The following is a 21,991-nucleotide window of genomic DNA, read 5'->3' on the forward strand; positions in this document are numbered from 1 at the left end:
ATTCTAGTTCAATCCTTGCTGTGAAGCAACTCTGTTACATCAGAGTTCCACTTTTTCAAGTCATCATCCTATTCCACCTTACATCATTGCAGGCCAGCAGATAATGCTTTTAAACAATTATCACCCTTATGACTATATATGTTGTATCTGCTAATAAGAAAGATTTGGAAGTCAACATATTCAGAGTTAACTGGGGGGCAGGTGGCTTGCTGTTATGGGACATGGCTGCGAAATCTCATTAATTAACACTAATATTCCAAAATAACAATGGCATCAAACAATATGGGGGGGGTATCTTCATTTTAGATTAATAGATTAGGAATATACTTTCAAAACATAATTTGTATTTAATATGTGGGATTTAAAATGGTTTTTTAAAAAATTAAAATATCATGCTTATAAACAAGCAATTATTTTTTTTAATAAGATAGAGGACCTCATGTGAAATAATTAGTTACTAACTTGCATTAAAAACGTGCACTTTGATAGGAAAGGATAACAGTGGTTGATATCTCAGTGAAAAGACACAGTACAACTCCAAATCAAAGTAGACAGCTTAGACATTTATTAATGTGACAGATTTGGGAGTTAGAGATGAGCACTGATGGAGAACAATTGCTTTCTCTCGTATGAGTGCAATCTTCAGGTAATTGAGGGTAGCCAGGATTGCCATCTGAAGCACTTAGAGTGAACTGCAAACAGGCAAACTTGACAACTGTTTTTTTTTAAAACTAACTCTTTCCCTGCTCTTGTTGCTAGGGGACATCAGAAGAGGGGAATTGCTCACAAGATTGTGTTAAGTTCCTGAAAACACAGAGCACCATATATGCTTCAATCTGAACTGGGAGAAATTGCAAAGAAATTCTCTACCACTCTTATTCATTGCACCCTTGTTGTTGAATATGCAAAGATCCCTGGCTTTGTTTATGTAGATGTATGTGAACAGCAGACACTAGATCTCCCTTCTCTGTGGGTTTCCCTTCAGCAACTCTCGACAGCCGATGCCAATACAGATGTGCCATTAAAAAAAGCGACTTGTCTTGCTGGCTGTCATATCTGCTGTAGTAGGGACAGCAAAAGAAGCCACCACTGGGAGTGTGGGGCTTCCTACGATGCAGGTGACAAGGTCTCTTGAAGCACGCATAGCCTGTGTGTCTCCAAACTGCTCACGCACAGGGCAGAATGAACTTAAAAAGTGATTTTTTTATATTATATATTATATTTTTTATATTAAGCAATTAACAACAGCCAATTTTCTGCTGAAGAAAGGAAAAAACCAGACACACGTATCTGTTTCATAACATGATAGAGGTAAATATTACACTAAATATAAACACACACATGTATTATCAGTTTGGAAGGTTTTGAATTATTTTTTGGAAGTGGCAATCAGCCGTGTCACTGTTTCTTTGCTTATCATCCTTTGGAGTCTGTTGCGATGAAGAAAACTCTTAACAAAAATTGTCCAGAGTCATGTGGGCAGGTTGGTGCCAGATGATACTTTTTCGGGGGAAGATTTTCCTGCTTTGCGTCTTCGGACCAACATTTTTGATGGGAAGCCTGCCTGCACCTCAGGATGTCAATAGTTAAGTGAATGTTATGGAGGGCTCAGTGAACTGAAAAATGTCCTCATCATACAACTCATCAGACAGCTGCTCTTCGCCATCAGCGAAATAAGTTGGGAATGGTAAATTCTTGCTGTCATCTTTGTAAGCTGGTAGAACCGAATCCTTGACCTAAAACACAACAAGCGCAAGAGGGGTTGATAATGAAAAGTGGGCAAAAATTCACTTAGGATTCAAAACACAAAGCTATTGCTCAGAGCACCAGTTGGACTAACTAGATAAGGAAAGTGTAATGTGAGATGAGAACTTGGGAGGAAAGAAGTTTGTCATTAGACATAATGTGACAGAGAGGACAAGAAAGGAAAGATCAGAGAGGTAGTTGTAGAGATGTGAAAGCCTGGGGGGAAAACCTTGGAGTGGGGGCAAAACCATTTTTTTATCATTTTTCCTCCTAATAGAAAAAAAAAAATTTTGAGAGCACAGAAGAAAAAAAGCCTCCTATGAAACATTTCATCTTTTATATACAGAGCTAATTATTTAGATTGTTTTAAGACAACCTATAGCATTAAAGAATGACACTCAAATGATCTGCGGTCATCTGCAAATGTGGCCGCTTCACTGCTCTTCACGGATGATTCATGAGCAGGTTAAAGAACATTGATCCTTATACGGATGACCAGAGGACTCCCACTTCTCAGTTCCCCCCCACTGTGGGAAATGTCCATTTATTACTATACTCTACTTCCTGTTCTATAACTAGATATCAACCCATAAGATGAGCTCATCTCATGGTTATTAATGTGCTCCAGAGGCATGAGCACGTCTCTCTCTTGCTGTCCTTTAAGAGACAATTGGGGGAAACACTGATGGGTGGGTGCCTTGTAGGGTCTTTTATTTGTTGTGTGTCATTGGGGGGGGGAATGAGCCTGGTTATCCTTTGGATAAATGAATCTGGGGAGGGGCTCAGCTTTCCCACAATGTGTTTAATCGTGAAATGGTCAACCTGGCTTCAAGCACAAATGTTACCAATTCCTTTGATTTAATATCTGCATTAATGTCAACCAACCAAAATAGATAATAAAGTATTGACAAAATGTGTGTGTGTGTGTATGCTAACACCATCAGTGTTTCCAGGTAGACACGCACAAAGATACTTGTTTTGCCATGCTCCTTGTTCTTTCTAAATTAGCTTTATCTTTTAAAAAAATAAAAAAATAAAACAAACTAAAAAAGATCACACAGGAGGTAATGTGTTTTGAAATGGGGCGCAGGTATTCATTTTTTAAAAATGGGTTTTGGGTCACAGTTTTGCAAAACAGTAAATTAATGCCTTTTAGACACCTAGGGAAATGTACATACAAGACGCTGTGCTACTGATAGCAGAGGTCTCAAGTTTGAACAGCTACAGCTACGCAGAACATAATCCGCAAAAATTGCTTGAGCATGTAGCAAGCTTAATGCTTAGAAATAGGGTGAAGTCACAGAACACTTTGCAGTTTAGCAGAGCTCCAGGCTGAATCAGTACTTTGCACGAACAGTAACAAGATGCAAGACACTTACGTAGCAAAAAAAGTACCTTTTCCCAAAGTGAGCAAGACTGGAATCTTTTTGCCTCAGTATAAATGTTAGATATCAAAGGGCTAGGGACACTGAATGCTGCAAAAACTTCTTTGCTCTGAACTGCTCCTAGGCTAAGGGTCATGGAGGAAAAAGCACCCTGCAAGAGTGAAGAAACTGTCCCATGTGGGTTTGTGTGTCTTGTCCACCATTTCCCAATCCTATGTTTCCTTGTTTTAATTACAAAACGTACTTTAGATTTTTTTTTGGGGGGGGGGGGAATATGCCCCAATTACATTCTGAGCATAGTCAAAATTATATGCACCACAATTTCCCATCAAATTAGGTTACAACAGCCAGAGGCAGCACAGTCTGCAATGAAGTCCAGCATTTTCATAGCATATATCCTACATGATGAGCTCAGGTGAAGCTCCTAGTAGGAAAGATAGATGGATAGATGAAAAATCTCAGCCTTTGGCACGAGTCACCATGATGAAAATTGAACATAACAAACTGTAGGGCAGGAGCAAAATGGCACACTATTACTCTTAGTATTTTTATTCTGCTTAATCTGGCAATTCCGCCAGAGCACGATTTCTGTTCTCATCCTGAAGCAAAGTTCTTAACCCGAGGTACTATTTCTGGGTTAGCGGAGTCTGTAACCTGAAGCGTATGTAACCTGAAGCGTATGTAACCCAAGGTACCACTGTAATATCATACGGCCACAGGCTATGTGGCCACTAGGCCACATTTACTTTAAGGAATCAGTACCCAGCACCATATTATTCAATGCTGTGAGATTTGATTTCAGAAGAAAATCAAATTTCTATTTTTTTCTAGCTTGTGCCACAGTACCAAATTAAAAATGATAATGTAAACAGAGAGAGAGAGAGAGCGCTATCCTGCTTGTTAACAGGCTCCTTTGCAAAGGTCTTACCTGACAAACCACTGAAACATCACTTTGTATTCTTCTGTGACAGCTTTCAATGCTTGCCAGTATTCATTCACAACGTAAGGTGTCTCCCCCCCCCCCAATTTAAAAAAGAGTTCTTTGCCCAACCTGACACCTTCCAGATGTTCTGGACTACAACATCCATCACCTCTAGCCAGTATGGCCACTTGTCAGGAATGATGGGAACTGGAGTCCAAAACATCTGGAAGGCACCAGCTTGGGAAACAAAGCACAACACATTGATGCACATGGCACAAGGTGGAAGAAACAATAAAATCAAGGCTGACCAAAGCAGTCATTGAATGCACTGTGTTGGCACATTATCCAACAGTTCGAAGCCAAACTTACCTTTACTAAACAGTTTTTATGACCTGGAACACAACCGTGTACATAAATGATATTGTGCTTCACACTGATCCGCCACACCTGAAAGATTAAAACGACCAAATTGAAACCAAAACATTCTGTGGAGGTTTTAAAAATTACTTGCTGTGCTAACTGCAGCGTCTTTCTGCAGACTTTCATATCTTGTGGGGAAAAGAAAATACAGCTCCACATCCTCTTTACATAGCAACAGAACAGCACCATCAGCATTCCCAGACAAACTGTGCCTCACTTGTCAAGCAGGCCGGGCTGCACTGAGTACTGAGGAGGCACTTTGGTACTTTGACTTGTGCCTTGACAGTGGCAGGGTCACCACCTCTGGCGATTCCAAGTCCCCTTTCCCCAGCTCCATCAGTGGCCAGTGCAGGTCAGGAAAGTCCTCTTTCTCCCCCTGCCCTGAAGCAATGCTGCTGTCAGCAAGCAAGCAAGAGGGAGAGAAGGAGGGAAAGGCCCTTATTCCACCTCCATGCTAACAGCAGTGGCTGTCTCCTCATGCCTTTGTGGGTTTGCCTCTTTGATACTTAAGAAGAAAACGTGATGTTTGCTATTACGTGAGGGTGATTATGCACTAGGAAGCTACTTTATCAAAGGGGCAAAAATAAAGGACACGCACCTCACCTTTATTGCACATTCATAAGCCTCACCTTTAGTCCCACGGTTGTTCTGAAGACGTTTCCCATCCGTCCTGGCATTTTCTTTCCCTTGAAAACCCTTGCAACCTTCTGTCTCAAAAATACGAAATACAAGTTAGGCATCGACCATGGAAATGCTCTTCTATGGCATGTGAACAAGAGTAAAATAAGATAAAGTAAGATTCAGCATCAAAACCAAAGCAGGTATTGTGTTAACAACATGCCATAAATACTACTTAAAAAAAGCATCTTGACACCTATGAACATTTACTTCAAAGTTTTATTGATTTGGTTCATGCTCACTATGTAGGATCCCAATAAACTGTTCAATGGAGAGAGCTCATTGTGTAATGAAATGTTTACATTCACTGGAAGAAACTTTTTTCTAAACACTTGTCTTTTTGTAATGACAAAGTCACAGTAACTCAGTTAGGGAAGTTCAGGAAAGTTTTTAATGTGTGACATTTTGATGTATTTTTAATCTTTGTTGGAAGCCACCCAGAGTGGCTGGGGAAACCCAGCGAGATGGGTGGGGCACAAATAATAAATTATATTATTATTATTATTAAGAATACTTACGCTATTGGAAATGGCTCCAGGTCGCCTGTGTGTTTTAGTCTGGCCATGGGAAGCAGGCTGACCTTTAAAACCCCATCTTCTCATGACTCCTTGGAAGCCTTTGCCAAGTCTAAAGCAGATAAGGCCAAGTCAAATCAGTTTTGAAATAACCCACTTGAAAAAGGTAATTTCCCCAATATATGGATTGCAGTTTCAGTACAAGGCACTTACAGAATGCTGTTCAAAAATGCCTACGTACGGCAGATAGAAAGGCGCACGCGTCCTTTGCAGACTTCCCTGGGAGTAAGTCACCCTTGCAAAGAAGCCCCCCCTCCCCCCAACGATACAAGATTGCAGGCAGCTGGCAGAGGACGGATGGGAAGCTGCAATTCTATGCTGCGTGTGGAGGAGGGAACTTCTTTCTCCATCAGTCCACTTGGTTTCAATGCTTCATGAAGAAGGAACAGAGTGGTTCCTCTCTCCTTAGCCAGCTCACTCTCCCACCTGCATTTAATTCCTGGCCACCTATAACAACCAGCTTAAATACAAAGTTGATGTAAGCCGCATAGAACAAGACTTGCTTGCAATGTTAAAGCATGGAATCTACTTCAGGAGGATCCCACATGCAAGTCCCAGTAGGCCAGATCACCTTTTGTAGTCTCCCAGTGAAGAAGAAGCAGAACCACCATAAAACAGCATCCACAGTCCTATAAATCAGCCTGAAAGGGTATCTTAGATGATACTGAAAGCCACTGAAGGGTCTCAGCAGAATCAAAGGGTTCACACTTCATTCTATCATGTAGCAGATGTCAACCAATGATCAAGAAATGAAACTCATCTATCCAAAATCTAAGGCAGGCTTAGATCAAGCCTTTGCCAGCATGACCAATGATCAGGGATGATAAGGAGTTGAAGGCACCATGTTGACTACCCCTGGCCTGGATACTTGAATTTTCTACAATGGAGTTAAGATCAGAACAGACGCAGGATGGTTTTGGAAAGGAGTATTTTGCAAAAGAAAAATGTGATAGTGGGCCACTGAGGATTCCAAACCTTCCAACTGAAAAGCTCTTTAACTACCCAGACTAAGCAATACACTAGGTTGGATGCAGATTAAGTTAGTGTTCAGTCCCACAGGTCTCAGTGGGGCAGGTTAGATATAAATAACTTAAATTCAACTTTTACAGTGGTAGTAAAATGTAACAAACAATCTCAATTGATATAATCTTAATCCAACCCATTGTTTAGAGTATGTACTCCTTTCTCCCAAGATGGGTGCAATTAATAAAATTATGTTGCCAAAACGACATTTTCTTGAGTATAAATTAAGCATAAATCAATTTGCTTTAGAGGTATAGGAAATACTCAAATACAGAAAAAAGGCAAAGTTGCCTATAAAACATGATAATCTCTTTAGTTGTCAGCATAATTACCTATCATTACAGAAATATCTTATGAACATATTTCAACAGCATTTGGTTTAAGCAAAGTAGAACAGCACAAACATGTTTATTTAACCTCTAATTTTCAGACTGCTACTCAATGGTCTATTAAGACAGAAAGTATGCAGCTGCATTTAGACTTTAGAATTAAAAAATTATCACTTCTGCAAGTTAACAGAAAGCAGTTTTCAATAGGTTACACCATATAAGGCATTGTCTTTCAAGAGCTTCTTGTATGGAAAACGTTAAGGACTTTCAACACAATCATATGCAGGTTTATTCAGAAGTAAATTCCAGTTCTTGTTCTTGTTCTTAATTTAATTTATTACTTATTCACTCTAAGGTCCCAGGGAGCGTAATAACAATTTAACATATAACATTAAAATAGTTTGTTGTTGTTGTTGTTGTTTTAAAAAATACAATTATAAAAATTATTGAGAGTCCTGAAAATAGACACCTCAACATTCAACAAAAACTATAATGAAATTGCCAGAAGAATAAGGTAGTCGAGTTTTGAAATGTTTGATTTACTGTTAAACTATTACTGAAATGTATATAAATGAAAATCATAAATAAAATTATTTTTTTTAAAGAGGAATGTTGGCTTGCAAGAGATTCACGAACTGAAGGAAGCAAACTTCAAAGAAGACAGCTCTGTCAACTTTAATCAACCGGCATAAATCCCTGGTGTCATAAGACCAAGTGTCCACTTAAACATTTCATCTGGATGGTCTGTTTTTATTTCATTCTTGCTTTTAAAAGAAATACCATGAATTATCCTCGCAGCAAAAATAGTCCTTTTCAAGGGATAAAAATCGAAAAGCAATTTCATCACAACCGTGTGTGTGCGCGTGTGCGCGCGCGGCCACACTCAGGGAGCAGTTTTTCTTTTTCTGCCTGATTCAGGCACAAGCTCCAAGTATACCACAAAAGAAAAATTCCAGTGGCTTTGGAAAACATTTCCCTCGTTTTATTTTATTTCTCTGGCTCATTAATACCTTTTGTTTTAATATTTTGTTGTAAATCACTTTGTGCGTTGCCTTCAAAGTCTAATACAGTGGTACCTCGGGTTACATACGCTTCAGGTTACAGACTCCGCTAACCCAGAAATAGTACCTCGGGTTAAGAACTTTGCTTCAGGATGAGAACAGAAATCGTGCTCCGGCGGTGTGGCAGCAGCAGGAGGCCCCATTAGCTAAAGTGGTGCTTCAGGTTAGGAACAGTTTCAGGTTAAGAACAGACCTCCGGAACGAATTAAATACTTAACCCGTGGTACCACTGTAACTATCTAAAATAAAGTGGTTAAAAACATCCTAGTGCATAAATAGCAACAGGAGGAAACTTACGTTTTTGCAGTGACATCCACATATTGTCCAGGACGGAAGTGAGCAGCATACAGGGGAGTACCTGGTGGGAAAGGAAGGTAATCAAGTAAACCTATTATCGTTATTCTTATTTGTTTGGACAAAGTCCAAGGCATATCAGGCATTTCTGGAGTGCTGCGATGGGCCCAGAATGATCCATGTCATGCAATGGTGAAGGTTGTAATTTTTAGGAATTCCCTTTGTTCCTGCAGGGGGAGGCATAAAAAATGGCCTCCTTCCCTGTTCCTCTGATTGGAACACCATCCACAAAACAAAACAAACTTTATCTCTAAGAAAGCTTTTAAAAAAGGTAGCAGCCATTTCAGATCACATGACTTTCTCTGTGGGAAATGTATGGTTATAGTATTCGACTTTTTACATACATAGGATTTGCTCCATTTTACCATAGGACTTCAAAACCTTGTCAGCTCTGCACAATGGCTCTGATTTACCAAGAGAAAAATATTGTGCAAAATTATATTCCACGGTTCTTCATTCTGCATAGATTACCTGGCTTAATGAGGGCATTTTCAGACACTCTAAACGTTGAAATCTTCTCCTTTGGCGGGATGCCAACGGTTCTGCACAACTCCATCATAGCTCTCCCTTTCTGTAAGAAATGCAACCGGTAACAATGAGAGAAATACTGAGAAATTAGAATCTTTACATTGAAAATCCTCGAACGCTTCAAACAATTTAAAATATATGCTAATTGTGTGGTTTTAAGGACTTGCTTCTTGATAAAATTTAGAGAGTCTTTGTCTCATAGTTGTATCACAGTGTGTGATCCTATACACATCTGCTCAAAATCTTTAGTTTTAAAGAAGTGTTTGTTATTATTTATTATTAAAATAAATTTATTTTTTATTACAATGCATAATCAAGCATAGGGAAAAATCATAGAAAGAAACTGGAGCTCAGGATGGCAGATATGTTCTCCAGTTTTCTGCCCCATTTTATCCTCACAAAAACTGCGAATTAGGTTAGGAGGAGACACACTGGTTGGCCCAAGGTCAGACAATGAGCTTTAAAGCTGTGGGGATTTCAAACCAGGTTTCCCTTGTCTAAATCCACCTTTTATTAACTACACAAGACAAAATGTGGCCTTGTTTAGTGATATAGGAATGCCCATGTGAAAGCCTTAGGCTTGTGTGCTATCCACTCCTCCCAGTGTAGCCACAAGGAGTTTGGAAAGCTTTTGCTTCCTTTTTAAACTAAACACAGCTTAGTATTCTGTCTGATCCCAGACAGGCTGTGCTTATTCTAAACTATGCCCTGGTAAAACACAGCAACTTCAAAGCCTACTTTATGAAGTTATAGTTGAGATTAACTATAATTTAGGGCATTATAATTTAGTGGCTAGAAACCAAATTATGAAAAGTGTGCAATTATAATATGGAGACTTTTCAAATAATAAAAGTTTTACATGAAGAATAATATTTAAAAATTTGCCGAAGCGTAAAAGTTCAATAAAGCATGGACAACCGCAGAGCCAGAATGAAAATGGTGAAAGAACAAAGTCTTGGCAAGCTTTTAATTTTAATTCACCATACTAGAGTCTATAATCTTTAGAACAAGGATACTTCATTATTAACCAAACACATAGGAAGCATAGTTTATAAGTGGTTTATAGTGGATTAATTCTGAAATTGCCCTTGAGTCTCAGTCTCTCTCTCTCTCAACCTATCAACTAAACAGAAGTAAAATGAATGAAAACTGAAAATGCAAGAGGCCGTATTGCAGAGTTTTGTGCTTTAAATGGATTCCCCCAGAAAGCAATTTACATGACTGACAGGAGCGACACACTTGGATAATCACCATCTGTCAGGTGGTCAGTGTTGTAGAAGTTATCTGCAGTTTTCCTTTTCCCCAATGAAAGTGCCTTCCTGAACTTTCAGGGGAGTTCAAAGGACAATTTTAAGGTTATACAGCAGCAGTATCTTGCCCCACCTGAAAACGCTCCCTGCTTTATCATTTTGCGTGCAAACTGAATAAAATTGATAAACCTTTATAATACTGTTTTATAGACGAAGGTTAAAATACTTCTTAGTGTCCCCTTCCTGAGATTCTCTCTCTCACACACAAATGACTACTATAAAAATAATTAAAATCCAGTCCTAAGAACACGTCATTATAGTAAGCTCCACGATGGTCACTGGAACTTATTTTCAAAGAATGCATTTAGGATAGGAGTGTTGAGTTTCTACAGTAAAACATAGCTAATTTCTTAGACAATCCTTTGAAAACTGTTATATTTAGATAGCAAATGTATTTGTCATTGGTGCAACAACTTTAAAACATGTAAAAAATTATCCTACGACCCATATATACATTAAAAGAATTTATAACCAGTATCTATGGATGCTCTTTTAGAGCAGCAAGTAAAAATAAGGGGAAAGGTCTGAATGAAGATATAATAAACTCTTAGTAGAATTAAAATAAATACAGTGGTACCTCCTGTTACGAACGGGATCCGTTCCGGAGCCCCGGCCACATCCCGAAAACTTCGTAACCAGAGGCGCCCTTCTGCGCATGCGCTTGGCACAATTGAGCGCTTGTGCGCACAGTGAAACCCAGAAGTATACTCTTCTGGGGTTGCCGCATTAGCAACCTGAGGATTTTATTACCCGAAGGTTCACTGTAATAATAATTAAAGAAATGAAAAGATAGCCACTAGATGCAAAAGCTTTTTAGGTTGTCTCCAAGTATCTGATTCCAGCTTTCTACAACATCTAACACAAGAAAGAACATTTCATCAAGACATTTGACAGGCTCAGGTAATCCTTTCAATTTCTGGAACTATTTTATTGACTATATTAAGTGTACTTAAAAATGACAGGATGCTTTAACTTATGTGTGCAGTTCACAAACATATAACATTTACCCAATGAGCTAGGGCATGAAACATCTATGTCCCAGTTATACTATAAACTTAGATGCACTTAGCTTTTGTAAATTTAAAGGCACAGTTTATCTCTAGCTCTTGCAACAAGCAGCTGGATGCTCTAGGCATCAAAGGCATCTACTTAAGGAATATATCTCCTGCACATTCAGGCATTTCCAGAAGCTGTTACAGGACAGCAGTTTATAATCTTCTGCCCACAAGAAATTATTGATCTTTCAGGGTAGATACAGTGAAATGTCAATATTTGCAAGAGGCAGAGTTTTGATTCTGCATTGTAGAGCATGCTGAATGGGGATGATAGATCACAAATTATACATTGTGAGACGGGGTATGGCTGGCTGTTGCTGTTTCCTCTTGAGTACCAATTAATCAAATATACTACAGTATACACATACTCTATGATTCCACACATATTATTTGAAAATTGATAACTCAATTCCAAGTTAAGGCCTTGTGAGGCTTTAACCCATCTCATAATCACACACACACACACACACACACACACACACCAACCATTGCTGTTGAAACTTTTTACATCATTAATAAGATGGAAATTAACTTTCTATAAAACGACAGCATTTAGTTCTGTTTCCAAATTGGAGCAAGTTTACACCTGAAGAGCTGAAGGTTTATTTCCACATATGCCCATTTTCAAAAGAATCAATGAACACTCAAGAGATCTATAAAACCTAGATATTGATTAAATAGAGATTCAAATTTGTAAATTAGAACAGTTGCTAAAAATGAGGCAACAAATAACAATTAACAGAAAATATGGTAGATTTACTCATTGATAGAGCACTTATATCCCACACAACATTTTCTCTGGACATCCCATGAGACCCATCTCCTATAACAGCGGACTAAATAATAATAATAGTAATCATCATCATCATCCCAGTGGATGCAAGTGATGTTATCCTCAAAATGCTTTGCAAACAAGTCATAGCAAGCTACCACCGGTTCAGTCACATCCTTTGGGCCAGAGTGTAAAAGACCCCACACTACCTGGAAAAGCTTTGCCGGTTGCCACCAAGAAGACACAACAGGGGAAGAAACGTATGCCTTCTTTGCTGCCTTCCCTGCTACTAGGTACTGCCTGTGCTGTGTGCCCTTACCTGGCCTGTTCCACCTGCCAAACCACATCCTCCTACCCTGAATCCACAGTGATTGGGAGCCTCCTTACTCTCCCTGCTCCTCCCCTCCCAGACACATCTCCCCTCCCTCAATAAATAAAAACAAACAACAACAACTAAAACCCCACACAAATTAAAAACAGTGGAAACATTGAATGGTTCCATACATGGTCTGTGTCTCACTACAGATGCTCTAGACTGGTACATATCTGCTGTAATACAGTGGTGCCCCGCAAGACGAATGCCTTGCAAGACGGAAAACCCGCTAGACGAAAGGGTTTTCCGTTTTGGAGGCGCTTCGCAAAACGAATTTCCCTATGGGCTTGCTTCGCAAGACGAAATGTCTTGCGAGTTTTTCTGCCTTTTTTTTCCTCCCCCCTTTTTCTAAGCCGCTAAGACGCTTATCAGCTGATCCGCTAATCCGCTAATAGCGCTAATCCACTAAGCCGTCAATGGGCTTGCTTCGCAAGACGAAAAAACCGCTAGACGAAGAGAATCGCGGAACGGATTCTTTTCGTCTTGTGAGGCACCACTGTAGTTATTTACGTCCATCGTGTATGTTTTGGTATAAAGGGTGACTTGGCTTTTTTTTCCCCACAGGAAGGTAGCATGCTTGCTTTCTTAAACAGGAAAGAAAAATTATTAAAAGGAGGCTGAACAGGGTGGGGGGAAATTCTTCCCCCTCCACCTCTGGCAGTCCCCCCCTCCTCTAAAGCTAATGATGATGCCGCCTCCCTAGAAACCAAAGCCTTCTTTCTCAATTAGCCCTGTGTTTCTGTCCAAGGATAAATGGGAAAGAAGCTGCGTAGGAGCTAAAAAGCCAAGGCCTGCACATGCACGTGGGAAGAAAAGGAATCAGAGAATTGGAGAATACATAGTACACCTAAATGAAGGGGGAAATGTTGCAATCAGGAGGGGAGAGGCCAGAAGGAGGACATGCTGTGCCTCCTCTTTAAGCAGCACCCAGCAGGACTGAATCCTCCACTCGCCTCAACAATGTGGGTATTCCTTTAGGTATTCAGACCTGAGGACATTAAGGGATTTACTGGTCAGCACCAACACTTTTAATTGTGCCCGGAAATGGAAATATTTTAGGACCAGTGTTATATGGTCCCAGCAGCCACTCACAGACACCCGTCTGGCAGCCACATTCTGGATTAGTTGTAGTTTCCTTCAAAGGCAGTCCCACATTAAGCATGTTGCAGTAGTCCAAGCGGGAGATAACCAGAGCATGTACCACTCTGGTGAGACAGGGCACAGGCTGGGAGGGTCTCAGCTGGTATAGCAGATGGAGCAGGTAGACAACCTTGACAAAGAATTGACCTGTGCCTCCATGGTCAGCTGAGAGTCCATAATGACTCCCAGGCTGCAAACTTGGCCCTTTAGGGGCACAGTTACCCCATTCAGGACCAGGGAGTCCCCCTTCCCATGTCCCCCATGCAAAAATCCTCTGCCTTCAGAGAATGGTAAAGAGTAGGGAGAAATCACATTTTCAAGAAATGACAGCAAACAGTGATGCATGCGAGCTTTTTTTAAAAAATAAAAAAGGCAGACTTTTAAATATAGAGGCACACCACACACCAAAATGCACTCCATAGAAGAAGTTGATGAGAACTGAGAACTCTACCACAAAAAGCAACACAGTAGACTTACATAAAACTGTGAAACATTTCTCCCTCCAACAAGCAGAAAGGGATCTTTTCCGCCCATTTCTTCCTTCGGTATATGCTTTAATACATGGCAGTCTCTAACCTTCGAGGAAAAAGAGCCAACACAGAATGGTAAAAGTAATCTCAAAACCTGTATACATATTTTGTTGAATAATAACATCCTCATCACCATTTGTTTATTAGTGTCAACAGACCAGAAATGCATCCAAACTACACTAAAATCTTAAATACAGGACAAATAAGAAGGAAATTAAACACTTGAAGTGTAACCAGTGGCGTAGCGTGAGTTATCAGCACCCGGGGCAAGGCAAGTAATTTGCGCCCCCTAACCCATGGATTTGCGCCCCCTAATCCGTGGATTTCCCTAACCCCCAGATGTTGCGCCCGGTGCGGCCGGCCCCCTCTGCACCCCCCACGCTACGCCACTGAGTGTAACATCGTTATATAAATCATCTAATAGGGATTTGCTAATTCAATCTCAGGTAAGCCCTTGGAAATAACCCTTCCAGCTTCAATAATAATAATAATAATAATAATAATAATAATAATAATAAAATTATTTATATCCTGCCCTCCCCAGCCGAAGCTGGGCTCAGGGCGGCTAACAACAATCAAAATAACCCAACGATTCTAAAAAAAATTCATTATAAAAATTAATTAAAATCAAATTGATGGCAACCATTAAGCAAAGTGCTTAATTTCCTTCTTATACAAACAACAATGAATCAATAGTCAGATGCTGTACACAGTGCAGTACTGCAACCTTTAACCTTTATAAAGGGGAACTGAAAGTCAGCATTTATTTTTAAAATTTATACCCAACCTTTCACCGTGAATGGCCTCAAGGTACCTAGCAACATAGTAAACTATAATTTTAAAACCAACAACACGATATAGCACAGCCAACAGTTTAGAAGAATAAACATGAATAAGGACACCTTTCTATAAGGCCCAGTTCCAGAGAACTGCATTAACTGTAGATGTGCACTTGTATCTGCAGGTAATCTCAGGTTATTGTTCATGGGGTAAGAGGGAAAGGAGGCAACCAGGTCTGTTTATTAAGCCATATTTTGTGTCTGGCTCCACCTCAATACTTATTTTGCATCCAGCTCTGATTATTGGACTTCAGAGTTCTAGCAAAACCAAACAAGAGCCAAAACAGATTTCACAAGCCTGCAAGGGGCACAGGGAAGGAGGGGGCAAGGAAGTTCCATTATGCTGCTACAACTAATGGAGCTGTTTAGTTAGGATAGTGCCCAGATCCTAAATATGCAACCTAGAAGACAGGCTGCATGTTATTTTCTTCAACCTATCGTGGTTTTTAAAGACTAATATTTGCCTTACCTGAAGTAATGTGACAGGCACTCTTTCACCTTTCTTGGTCCACAATGGCATCATCCCCAACTTTACTGCAACAAGTCCAACTCTTTTAGAACCTGTGTTTAAAAGTGAAAGCAGTCCCTTTAACTATTTAGCCAATGGCAGCCAGGTGCTCCATACAGGTGAGCACATAGAATTTCCTCAAATGTGTGTAGTGGCTGGTGAAAGAGGGACAGAGCACTCTGCTTCCATATTGACTACAAAGAAAGAAGCTTCTAGCTGGGATCACACCCCCCCCATTTGCTTACTAGCCTGCTTTTTACTCATAAGAGGGGTCCATCTTAGGAGTAAAAAGCAAACAAATATTTATTTTTGCATACAGGCTATGTATTTTTGGCAGCTTTGTACCAAAGCCGAGTGAATGAAAGGGACCACGGTTGCAACTTAATATTAAATGACATTTTGCAAGCGTTTCCTAATTGTGGTCCACAGACCACCAGTGGTCTACAAGCTTCATTCAGGTGATTCATGGCATGCCTGTGAAAAATGACGGGAGCATCAGCCGCAAAGGGCAAGAGCAGTGGCTGCACCATCATTCTTAGAACCTGGCATTCTGCCCAGAAGGCAGATGGGATGGACTGGAAGTGGCAGGGCAGGCAGCTGTCCATGAAGAAAAAGTTATGGGAATATAAGTGTTGACAACACCTGAAAAACAAAGGGTTCAATCAAATCCATTGGAGACCCAATGCCCGAGTACAGAGGGATCCCTTTGTGGCATGACAGAGCCCTTTCCCCTGTGTTATGCACATGCAGGTATTCACATGGGCACCACAATAGGGAACAAAAGGATTGTGCATGCATTCCATATTCCCAGCCAGCATGGATTCATTTAGTCAAGGACTACAAATTTGCAACATGTGGTCCTTGGGGGTGGGGGATGAAAAAAGAAAAGGCTAGCTGGAATAATAATAATAATAATAATAATAATAATAATAATAATAATAATAATAATTTTATTATTTATACCCCACCCATCTGGTTGGGTTTTCCCAGCCACTCTGTGGCTTACAGCACATATAAAAACATAGTAAAACATGAAACATTAAAAACTTCCTGATACAGGGCTGCCTAATAATAACTGATAGGAACTTCTCAATTTTCATAATGGCCTGGCATGCTGAATGTTTACACACATGCGCTGGGTGCAAGGGAAAATAAATCTTAGGTCCTACATGTGGTGCTTCCTTAATGGACTAGAATACAGCTCACTGATTTTAAAAGCATTTGTGTTTTAAGGAATCCAAATACAGGCTCAAGTACTGGACATAGGTTTGCTTTTGCTTCCCAACCTGTCATATACATACCTGGCTCCCATGGATGCAAAGGCCAGGGTTCATCTTTTAGTGGACAGAGTTTACTGGCTGTTTGAGCTTTGAATTCTTCCGCTGTATACTTCTTAAGGAACTCGAAATTCTCTTCTGAAAGGTGCTCATCCCACCATGTGGAATTGTCAGTAATATGCCTAGTTGTGACACACCACAGACCACTATCAAACAGAAGATAAAAATGGTTTAGAAAACGAGATATGCACAATAGCCTTTCCCAATTCTCAGTTCTGATACTCAGTTATCTTCAAGGTATTGCCAAGCATAAATACAGGTAGGCAAAAATAATCCCTCACTGGCAAACACCTGCAGCACATGCCCCAAAAGCAAGGACAGGAAGTATATGACTACTCTATCAGTTTTAAAGTTTCGAACTAAAGAGATGATTATCAATGTTGAAGGCTCTGGTTGAGATGCCAAATGCAGAATTACAAAGCATGTTGAGCAGCCTTGGCAAATAATCATGCTCTCCAGAACATTACACTAACATGTTTCACAAGCATATTAAAGGACAGCAGGATGGGAGTTAACTAGAATTTTTGAATGCCTTATAAGCACTTTTATGTTAAAACTTTCCAAAGCATGTGGGCTGCGACCCAACTGACATTGCAGAAATGGAAGAATGAAGTGCATTACCCTAACTGTTGTAGGCTGATAATGAAATTGTAAGAAAGGCAGAAAGAATTGCTGATGGGAACATATTTAGTAAATTGGCAAATGGGAAAGCAGCAGACTTACAAAAATATTCAAAGTTCCTTGGAGAGCATTATGCAGCCAATATAATAAGCTATGGGACGCAGGTGGCGCTGTGGGTTAAAGCCTCAGCGCCTAGGGCTTGCCGATCGAAAGGTCGGCGGTTCGAATCCCTGCGGCGGGGTGCGCTCCCGCTGCTCGGTCCCAGCGCCTGCCAACCTAGCAGTTCAAAAGCACCTCCGGGTGCAAGTAGATAAATAGGGACCGCTTACCAGCGGGAAGGTAAACGGCGTTTCCGTGTGCGGCTCTGGCTCTGGCTCTGGCCAGAGCAGCGATGTCACGCTGGCCACGTGACCCGGAAGTGTCTCCGGACAGCGCTGGCCCCTGGCCTCTTAAGTGAGATGGGCGCACAACCCCAGAGTCTGTCAAGACTGGCCCGTACGGGCAGGGGTACCTTTACCTTTACCTATAATAAGCTAAATCTATGGTGCAATTTGAAGGAGAAACACTGCTTTATTAAGGTGGACAGACAGGCTCTCTTTACCTGAGGCAGCAGGCTATACTGTAATAGTTGAAGAACCCTCTTATGTGAAGTGCCCAACTCTACCCCAGTCACCTACAGTTGCCAGAACAATACCTTTTCATTGGCTAACAGAGAAAATGGTCCCAGGCTTAGGGCCATATAAGCAAACCAATGTAGTTGCAAAACACCAACTGATACAATACATCTTAAGAGTTCCCTTCACCCATCACAATTTAACCAAGGAAGGGAATAAAACACGGGTTTCAAAATAAGTATATGCTAGGCCTGAGCGATATATTGATCACAGGATATATTGATACAGGATATACTGATACTGGACTAGTATGTGGGGGCAGACCGCAATGACAGCTTCACTCAGTGGTATATCGCTGGTGAAACCATCACCACTCTTGAGTCTCTCCGCCTCCAGTGCCCAGTGTGCTGAGGGAGAAACAAACTAGCTGAGAGCTGAAAGCAGAGGGACTCAAGTAGCGGCAGTTTCACCAGTGATATACCACTGTTGAAACCACCATCGCACTCTGCCCTGGCAGAGGGAGAATCAAGATGAATCGGCGAGATCCTGATACAGCTTTTTCCTTCCTTCACTTCTTTAAACTGCTTGGGCTGAGGAGCACGCTGCTGCCCTTGCCTCAGCCAAGTACAGTGGTACCTTGGGTTACATACGCTTCAGGTTACAGACTCCACTAACCCAGAAATAGTACTTCAGGTTAAGAACTTTGCTTCAGGATAAGAACAGAAATCGTGCTCCAGCGGCGCAGTGGCAGCAGGAGGCCCCATTAGCTAAAGTGGTGCTTCAGGTTAAGAACAGTTTCAGGTTAAGAACAGACCTCCGGAACGAATTAAGTACTTAACCCGAGGTACCACTGTAGTTTTATGGAGCCCCTGAACTGATACCAGCTCGCAGAAGCCAGTGGAAGGGTGGGGGCTCCGTTAAAGTGCTCCCCCTCCCCAACTGAGAGAGCTCCAAGCCCACTATTGCTTGCATGCGAGTAGGATCCGGATCCGGCTGCTCTCAGCTTCCCAGCTGAGAGATCCCTGCCCCCTGCCCCCGCTTGCACTGCTTGTGAGTGACAGGGGACTTGGGACTGGCTCCGCTGAGGGCAGAGGCTCTCTCGCCCCCAGCAGAGCTTGGCCAAGGAGCCCTGATTCCCCTTGCCAGTCATGCACAAGTGACAGGGGATTCAAGGCTGGCTCCGCTGGGGGCAGGAGCATTTCTGCCCCCCGGCTGAGCAGCAAGCAGGCTGGGGCCAGCTATATTGGCCACAGCCTGCGAGGTGCTGGGGTGAAAGCACCTCAGCTCCCACAATGAGAACTATGGCAGTGTCACACAGCATCTTGCCAGCTGGGGCCATCGCAGCTTTTTTCAACATCACAGTATATCGCCAAAGAACTATGTTTGGCTGGCGATACACCACGATGTTGAAAACCCAGCATCGCCCAACTCTAGTACTGTATATGTTGTCATAAGAGACTTATTTACGTGTCAGGCTCCTGAAAATCGGTCTGGTTCCCTGCTAGTAGTAATAATAAAAATATCATTATTTGTACTTTGTCCACTTGATTGGGTCACCCCAGTCACCCAGGGCAGTTTCCAACAAATATAAAAACACAGTGGGACAGCAACTACTGAAAACTTCCCTATACAGAGTTGCTTTCAGACGTCTTCTAAAAGTTGTATAGAATGCTGCAGCGAGGCTCCTCACGGGGTCTCTGCCATGGGAGCATATTCTCCCAGTGCTTTTCCAGCTGCACTGGCTCCAGGTGGAGTACAGGGTCAGATTTAAGGTGCTGCTTTTGACCTTTAAAGCCCTTCACGGCCTAGGACCCTCGTACCTACGGGACCGCCTCTCCCGGTATGCCCCACGGAGAGCCTCAAGGTCCATAAATAGCAACACCCTAGTGGTCCCGGGCCCTAAGGAAGTTAGATTGGCTTCGACCAGAGCCAGGGCCTTCTCAACACTGGCTCCGGCTTGGTGGAACGCTCTGCCTCATGAGACCAGGGCCCTGCAGGATCTGATTTCTTTCCGCAGGGCCTGTAAGACAGAGTTGTTCCGCCTGGCCTTTGGCTTGGAGCCAATTTGATTCCCTCCCTCCCTCCTTCTTTTTTTTTTTTTCTTTTCCTTCTCCTCCTGCGATGAGGCTACATTTTAATATTTTAATGTTCCATTATTTTAATGTTGCATTTTATTTTTGTTTTTAAGTTTGTAATCATTCATCTTGTTTTTATTATTGCTTGTAAGCCGCTCTGAGCCCGGCCTTGGCTGGGGAGGGCGGGGTATAAATAAAAAATTATTATTATTATTATTTATCTCCTTGATATCTGATGGGAGGGCCTTCCACAGGGTGGTCACCACTACTGAGAAGGCCCTTTGCCTGGTTCCCTGTAACCTCACTTCTCACAGTGCAGTGACATATACAGTGATATCTCGGGTTAAGTACTTAATTCGTTCCAGAGGTCCGTTCTTAACCTGAAACTGTTCTTAACCTGAAGCACCACTTTAGCTAATGGGGCCTCCTGCTGCCAGAGTACTATTTCTGTTCTCATCCTGAAGCAAAGTTCTTAACCCGAGGTAATATTTCTGGGTTAGTGGAGTCTGTAACCTGAAGCATATGTAACCTGAAGCGTATGTAACCCGAGGTACCACTGTATCCTTATTCACATACTGCACAGCTTTTTTCCCTTTCTCCCTTGCCCCAGTAAAACAAAGCAACCACAAAGGCACGGAGCATGGGGCAAGAGAAAAATATTAACCCCACAGCATAGATGTGCGGTGGTTGTGGTATGAAACCACCGTTTGATGCCCTGTCCACAACTTAGAAAAGTAGAGCACCACAAATTACTACAGGTGCACACCCTTCCTCTCCCCCTCTCAACATGTTGGGGAGAAAAAACCCAATATGCACTTTCGGAAAGTGAGTTTCAAGCAGTCTTTCGAAACTCCCATTGTCCTAGGCGCATTTTTAGTGTATTTTTGGTTTCTATGGAAGCCGCCCAGAGTGGCTGGGGAAACCCAGCCAGATGGTCGGGGTAGAAATAATAAATTATTATTATTATTATTATTATTATTTTGCGAAAGAGCATTTCATTAGCGCAAGCAGTTTCTGAACTCCTGCGCCTAAGATTTCAGATTCAAACTGCAGAGTGGAAGGAAAGGGGGAGCTTTTTTCTGCCTCCTCACTTCCAGCTCCTCTCTGAAGACTGGAGAAGAGACCCTCTTGGGAATATTAGGGGGGTGGGCAGGGGAGGGACTGGACCATGTGAAAAAAAAGGAACACAATATTTTAGCTGCAGTTCGTTCATTTTCAGCTTTGTTATATATATAAAAAAGGCGCGCCTAGACAATCGACCATAACTCAGGTTCCAGGTGCCCTTTAGCTCCCAGCTTTCCTATCTCAAGTTTCCAACACTGGTTCTGTAGCCTTTTTTAATCCATGGGTAGGAATAATTGAAGGGGTACAGTTAGGGTTACCCCCCTTCAGTTCCAAAAAGCTTCAACGAAACTCTCCACATTTTCCCCCTTGCTGCGTTTAACAGGCAGAAACCCAACAGGTAAAGCTTGGGTTCCAGCCCCCCCCCAACCCCTGAGTCGTGCGGAGAGGGGAGCCCGCCTTCACCTGTGGAACTTCTGCCTGAGGGAACGGGAACCCCTTCTTTGGGGCCACGGGGTGGGTGTCTGTGAGGGGGAAACCAGCGCCCGGCGACGGTTGAGAAAGCGCGCGGGGGCGCGCGCGCGCGCGCACGACCCGCCCTCTCCCCCCCCCCACGTACCCGCTCCGAATCCCCGCTCCCGAAGCCAGCAGCCGCGAGCCCAACCGACACAGCAGCCCCACGCGCGACATCACGCCCTTCCTCGACGGGGAGTTCGGCGGAAACCGCCCCCCCC

General features: G+C 42.1%; 1 protein-coding gene across 1 annotated transcript; it reads right to left on the reverse strand.

Annotated features, from left to right (window-relative positions):
• Positions 1–542: 542 nt before the first annotated feature.
• Positions 543–21,991, reverse strand: MRPL3 (mitochondrial ribosomal protein L3). Its single transcript, XM_079947418.1, has 10 exons — positions 21,877–21,991; positions 16,850–17,031; positions 15,510–15,601; positions 14,149–14,247; positions 8,965–9,064; positions 8,437–8,497; positions 5,670–5,778; positions 5,103–5,180; positions 4,423–4,500; positions 543–1,736 (listed from the first exon to the last, which is right to left on the reverse strand). Exons 1-10 carry the CDS (start codon positions 21,945–21,947, stop codon positions 1,587–1,589), a joined length of 1,020 nt encoding a protein of 339 aa, XP_079803544.1. The 5' UTR covers positions 21,948–21,991; the 3' UTR covers positions 543–1,586.

This window comes from Podarcis cretensis (genome assembly GCF_951804945.1).
Source record: "Podarcis cretensis genome assembly, chromosome: 12".
Classification (NCBI taxonomy): domain Eukaryota; kingdom Metazoa; phylum Chordata; class Lepidosauria; order Squamata; family Lacertidae; genus Podarcis; species Podarcis cretensis.

What these genes read in the sequence shown, in the direction of transcription:
- MRPL3 (XM_079947418.1), bottom strand. Translation starts at nt 21,947, where the DNA reads ATGTCGCGCGTGGGGCTGCTGTGTCGGTTGGGCTCGCGGCTGCTGGCT. An exon ending in TTTGCATCCATGGGAGCCAG is followed by an intron (nt 15,602 to 16,849) that starts GTATGTATATGA and finishes TTTTAAACACAG; the next exon opens with GTTCTAAAAGAGTTGGACTT. An exon ending in CTGGAGCCATTTCCAATAGC is followed by an intron (nt 5,181 to 5,669) that starts GTAAGTATTCTT and finishes TTTTTGAGACAG; the next exon opens with AAGGTTGCAAGGGTTTTCAA.